The sequence below is a fragment of the Paramormyrops kingsleyae genome, chromosome 1 (assembly GCF_048594095.1).
Source record: "Paramormyrops kingsleyae isolate MSU_618 chromosome 1, PKINGS_0.4, whole genome shotgun sequence".
NCBI classification, from domain to species: Eukaryota; Metazoa; Chordata; class Actinopteri; order Osteoglossiformes; family Mormyridae; genus Paramormyrops; species Paramormyrops kingsleyae.
Genome location: NC_132797.1, coordinates 5192628 through 5199134, shown reverse-complemented (window position 1 = coordinate 5199134; position 6507 = coordinate 5192628). Strand labels below are relative to the sequence as shown.

At 42.2% G+C, this 6507-nt stretch overlaps 1 protein-coding gene across 2 annotated transcripts in view; it reads right to left on the bottom strand.

Moving 5' to 3' along the window:
• Positions 1-1113: 1113 nt before the first annotated feature.
• Positions 1114-6507, bottom strand: part of LOC111833234 (plexin-B2) — a 68764-nt gene continuing 63370 nt past the window's right edge. For both annotated transcript variants that reach the window (XM_023791282.2, XM_023791283.2), the window contains exons 31-36: positions 5870-6030; positions 4959-5106; positions 4766-4830; positions 4589-4664; positions 4310-4384; positions 1114-4204 (exon numbers count right to left, since the gene is read on the bottom strand). In XM_023791282.2, coding sequence (XP_023647050.2) covers positions 4100-4204; positions 4310-4384; positions 4589-4664; positions 4766-4830; positions 4959-5106; positions 5870-6030 — 630 coding nt within the window. In that variant the 3' untranslated portion in view covers positions 1114-4099. The remainder of the gene's footprint in view (positions 4205-4309; positions 4385-4588; positions 4665-4765; positions 4831-4958; positions 5107-5869; positions 6031-6507) is intronic.

The following is a 6507-nucleotide window of genomic DNA, read 5'->3' as shown; positions in this document are numbered from 1 at the left end:
CAATGGGGGCAGATTTTATTTTATTTTTTTCTCCTCATTTAGTCAAGTATGTCAAACAGAAATTGTTTTCAGAGCACAAATTAAGACTCATGCATTATCATCAACTGGATCACCGTAATTTAAAAAAGGAACAAATTATGCTGCAGGAACGAAACCTTACGATCCTTAATGGGCTTATTACCCAAAGCACTGCTTATATTTCAGACTGCGCGCGTAACACATCTCCAGTTAGCTTTTAATTTTAATTAGTAACGATTTCAAACCATCTGCGGCGACTCACACCAGACAGACACCGACGTGAAGCTGTGGCTTAGATCAATATCTTTGTCTAAAACAAGGAAGCAGTTCGACATGCAGAAGCCTTGTAACATCTGTTTACTGATCGGCGGGTGAATTATTTATCGCAACCTGCCCCCCCCAGCCGCCGCCACCCTTTGAGCACGTCCCTTGAAAAGGTGCCCATCGCATCCTTGAGCTGTGTGTACTGTGTACTTCCTCTCCTGGGGGTAGCTACTATCAAAAGCAGCTTCGCGTCAGGAGGTGCGGCCACCGCCGACCTGCAGGGGGCGTCGCTGCCGTGCGCAGGTGCACGTGGATATAGACCGCGCGGGTTTCATCTCCACCGTCACAGAGGGAGGAGCCGGAGTTTCTCGGCAAGACGTCGCATTAGGCCGACTGCATGGTATTTAACGTGTTCCGCCATTGTGGTTCCCCAAAACCCCTCGGTAGGAATTCATCTAAAAAAAAAAATTTAAACTTGATTCTTGGTTAAAAGAAAAACATCTCAGCGTTTGTTTAACAAGTGGGGATTTTGATAATGGAATGTAATTATGCCGGCATTGCTGCCACCCTTGAAGTCAATTTCTATGTGCATATCTGGCGCTAATCAGTGTGTATATAGCGGGGCTTTCTTGGGAATCAGGGAGCTCTTTGATACCCCTTCCAATGCTTCGAGGTTTGTTGGGAAATGAGACAAGAGGAGGTACTTTATCTCTCCCCCCCCCCTTTTTCAAATTTATTTTTAGAAGCTGTTAGTGGTTTAATGAGTATTTCTTTACAGAGCTTCCAGGCATTGCTAGAGGTCTTAAATATATGAAATAGTTTACATTAAAATACAATTCGTTTTTTATATTTTATTTTAAGATTCACCAAATACAAAATGTTGGTCAGTTAGACTTGGTGATAGTTTACAGCTGTTGGATATTGTGTTGGGGGGGGGGGGAGGTGCATTACTGTAGGGGTGCCAGGATACCTAGGGAAGTACGAGCCGACTTTGTACATACAGCTCAAGGAAAAACCACATATACACACGCACATACACACACACACACATTAAGAAAGAGAAACCACTATCCATATTCCACTGTGGACAAATCAGGTGTAGCGTACCTCTTCAGTGATGCCTATGAATAAACAGTGGTATTCTTCATGTCCCCCAACCCGCACTAACAAGGAAAGATAGACCACCGGCACAACAAACCTAACCCTGGGTATTTAAATGCATAGGCTTGTACAACTGGAATACAGGGACAGCAAGTTTTACAATGTCTATATGTTAGGATAATGGAAAATAAAAAATAACTGCACAGCAGTAAGGTAAGAATACAGATGCACATTTCTTACATGTATTTCATACATACGTGTGTACAATATGTAAAACAAGATTCTATTTTTGTAACACAGGAAGAGGAAAAACACGAATTTTCACTTGAGTAATAATCTGGGTTTTTAAGTTGTTGCCTTAACCTTCAAACCCATAAGAAGCTAACGAACATTCAGCACTAACTCATAGCTCACCTATGTAGAAAACTCTGCGTGTTTTTTTTTTTTTAGGCATTCAGCTTGTCAAGCTTGTCACACATATTGGCACAAGACCGCCGCAGTAGTTGTTGGCAGAATGTCAACATCAACCTTGCTGCACCCTTGTCACCATAAAAATGGTATCATCACGAATAGAAGTTATAAGGCACAGTTTGGTTTAAAAAAGGCAGAAGCTTCGTACTGAGCTATCAGCACTGGGCTGACTGGTAAACAACTGACATTGGTGTGTTTTTTTTTTTTTTTTGAAGAAAGGTGATTAAGATCAAAATCAACTGCTAGTGTAAATCCTCACAGTGCAGAGATCCTCCCTGTAGTGCAGCCACTGGCTCTAAAGTCTACTCTGCAGGCAGACGACGGCTGATCTCAAACTTGAGGCCCAACATTATGCTAATGCTAAAATGTGTTAGCATTCAGCTGCAATAGCCAAATTGTTGCACATCTCAAATATGAAATCAGCTGTGATAATTTGTTGGTGCTATAATGATTTCAAAGTGATATTATGTTCTATATGGGTTCAGATAGTGATCACTGATCTTAAAGCACCAGTCCAATCCCAGAACTGATAGCTTATAGGGGGTGACAGCTTTGCAATAAATAATCTGAAGTACCATTCGGTTACTCATCTCGTTATTGATAAGCATAATCATTTATATCCACTACGATGGTGCATTGTTCTCTGAGGTGAAAGCACATTTTGTTAACAGACATAACAGTCAATACCACTAAGCATTAACCACTGAATGCGCTAATTCGTGTAAGGAAATTAATACGTTACGTTTGAGTTGCCACCACATATATTTTAAAAAATAAAAAACAGGAACCTGATTATACTCAAATTCTGGAGTGGGCTTTGTGGACCATATATACACACACTTTAGTAGATTTGAGTTTTTTTTTTTTTTTTTTTAAAAAAGGAAAATTGAGTTTGTGCTGCAGTACCTTATTTCAGTGTAGAATTCCTGCGCCTTTAAAACAAGCCAGTGCTGAACATATGACACACTAACAGTTTTTAACAATGTGTTATAGCAGATATCAAACTGACCTGCAATTCCACCTGTGTCTCACAGAATCTGGCATTTGCATGATGAGTAATCAATGCATATATAATGAATTATAGCTACCAGAATCAAATTTCATATCTATTAGTGTGAAAAAATGACACCTGATATTTTTATCATGTGCTTTAGCAAACCCTTAGGTCTGGCTTGCATGAAGATTTAATGCTAAGGCTATATAAATGGATTTGAGATTGTGGATAGTTCACATAGATTCTAGTTACACTCTGCAGTATATTCTAAATGTTTCATCTCTGCAATACAATTGGTCCAGAAACATCTTTCACTAAGGACTGTACAAAATATATATAAAAACTAAAATGACTCTGGTGTGCTTTTTGTATTGTTTTGTTATAGAAAGGGAAATTTAAAAAGCAATAAATTCCCAGCAATACCTGTCCTCAAAAACACCTCATCTAAGATGTTATGGAACAGGCATCTCTTAGCAGGCACAAAGAACAAATAACTCAATAAAAAAATGACAGTATATTGGATGAATTAAAACCAACTGCACTGAATACTAGCCAGCCACATTTCAGTCTTGCAGTTTTAACTACATTTTTCCAACACATGATTCTGGGGGGCGGGGGGGGGGGGTACTGCCCGTGTCTGCCAACGGTGGTAGAGGCTCTATAGGTAACATACATTTCCATCCATTCTCTGCATCCCCCTGTATTTACTTGTAAAAATACAATTAAACTAAAATGGCTGTCAATTTAAAAAGTGAATTACTTCTTATAAAGCTTTCTGAATAAAGAATACAATAAAAAATATACAATACTATTATTAAACATTTCTACACAAGAAGAAATTGAACATCTGATTATCATCAAAGCTCATGATTAATGCAGGGCTTATTTCGTAGGCCAAGTCGCCATGGAGATGGCTGAGAACTGGTGATCTCCACCTGTTAACATGATCTGGCGCAGGGTCTGCGGCGGACCCCACAGACAGTTGAGAATTCAGTTGTGTCTTGGCACTGGCTGCTGTCATTGGCAGGATTATTTTTTTTTGTTTTATGAGACAAATGTCATTGCTTTCAGTTCATCTTGGTCTTGTAAGCACTACCTCTGGTCCTTCTGATGGCTGTGTGCAGGTGACGGCGGACATTTAATTGTGCACTCTTTTTCAGAGCACGGAGTAGCCCCCTCCTCTCGTGAAATAAACCCCACATTAACACCGGCGATACTGAACCGCATCTGCTTGCCGGCCTCCCTCGGAGGTTACAGATCAGTCACTTTGTTCTCCAGCGCGGCAGCTATCTGCTGCAGGCGCAGGGTCAGCTGTTTATTCTGAGCTGCGGGGTCCTCATCCAGGGAGGTAATGATCTACAGACAAGGGAGAGACTTTATGTTTCACCGCAGACCCATAGCTGAGACTCGGATCCAGGTGTTCAAATAAAACGCTGACTGGATGCTGGGTAAGACACGTACCACATCGTAGTATTTGCTTGCATACTGGTAGAGCTGGTGCAGGGCCACTTGGGTATTGAGTTTGTCAGTGTGCGACTGAAAGACATGAGAGGGAACTGGCTGCAGAAGCTCATCCGGGACGCATCAGCAAGACTCCCCAAAACAAGGCAGACAAACTTACTTTTGTTTTTTGTTCCATTTTAATCTATTTCTCGGGTTGTCAAGTTAAGACTGCAATGAACACCATAGCCGTGCACAAAAAAAAAAAACATTCGACCAAATTTCAGAAGACTCTCTCACCCGTGACACCTCTGCCAGGTGGGTATTCATGTCTTGGTCACTGACGGATATCATTTGCCTGATGCCCCTGTAGTATCTACAAAGATAACATACATTAGTATTGCTAAAAATATTAAATATTCATGAACGACTGTTACACAGATGGGATAACTGATGGATAATATAGACGGCACTTACTCATCCACCATTTTCTTGTATGTGGAGATTTCCTTTGCATAGAGTAATTTGTTACTTGGAGAGTCCTGCAAGCACAGCCAGTGTGACAATGGGATTAAGGTTCTGAAATGACATTTCAGCTCAGGAGACTACCATCTGTTTCACCCCCATCAACCTGATGCAACTTCAACACTGTCTGGCAGCTCCCACTCACCCGGCTCAGCTTGTGTTCGCTTTTGGTGCAGGCGTCCATAAAGGTCTGGGCGATGACCGACAGCGAGGCATCCACCACTTCGGATACGTGGACGTCGAAGATGAAGTGGGGGTTCTTCAGGATGTTAACCCAGAACCTCAGAGGCAAGCTGCCAACAAGAGGGACTCGTCTTTACAACGACCACACATTGACGTCTACTCTGCTAATAACCAACAGGAATGTCACACCTGTTACACTCATCATGGACAACGTCTTGTTGCATCATCTTTGAGATCATTCCGCATCAATCAATATGCCATTTCGGTTTTTCAGCACTCAGATCTACAGGCATGCAGCTATGGTTAACAGCCCCACAATCTGGAGGACTGCGAGTCAGGGAACACGTACTGAATGCAATATCTATATAAAATGTATTATAAATCATCCAAGTATGAAACTGGTACATTGATCACATATTCATTTAGCAATGGAAACTCTGAAATGAGTGTTCTAAGTCACGTCTGATTTTGATACCAAGAGAGGTAAACAAACAAAGACTGCTCCTAATAAATTAGCTAGGGACGTAATTATGCTGTCTGTTAAGCAGTACAACACATATCCATATTTAATAGCAAACTAAGGCATCAGTGAGCCAGCTGTGGCATAATTGCACGGTTCGTCACCCATGTGCAGAATGTTAACATGTTTGGGTCTGCACCCCCACCCCCGGTAGCATCTGTCAATCAATGGCAAAGGACTATGACACAGATGGGATATCAGAGCATTACATTTACATCTGCTTTTCCCTAGCAATGCGATGGAAACATTCACCAGGCTTTCAGAGGGGACACTAAGCAGGAAGAACTGAATATTTATAGAAATGCCCGCACATGCCTGCATGCTCTCGCTCGCCAGATGCTCAGGTGGCATACCTGTTAGTCTTCCAGATGTGGATTGTCTCATCGTCCACGTTGTCATGCTTCTGTGCCTGCTCATCCAAGAAATCAAAGAAGTACTTAACAGCCGGGGGCACCACTGCCCCTGAACACAGGACGCCGCGGAAGAAGTCGTCCACGAACTTCTGCAAGGTGCCCTGAAATACACAAATGAGGCACATGCATGTCACACACAAAGTCAAAGCCACAAGAGGACACACCTCATCCTAACGATCCTTTCCGAACACCAAATGACTGTAGAAAACTTGGTTTGGTTTTGCATCCTTATAGATACCCATCCATCCATCCATACTCGCTTGTCCTATTCAGGGTCACAGGGGATCTGGAGCCTATTCTGGATGCTACAGGCACAAGCCAGGGAACAACCCAGGATAGGGTGCCAACCCACTGCAGGGTTGTTTTTGTATTGTGGAAGGGGGAGACTGGGGTACCTGGAGGAAAACCTACAAACTCCATAGAGCCATGGGGAAACTTGAACCCTGGTCTCAGAGGTATGAGGCAACAGCTCTACCCACTGCACAGCCCCCATCCCCCCACAGATATCATTTAAGTTTAAGTACAATTTGAAAAAAAGAGTACCTACATTAACAGTTTTGTAACCATTGCACAGGCTT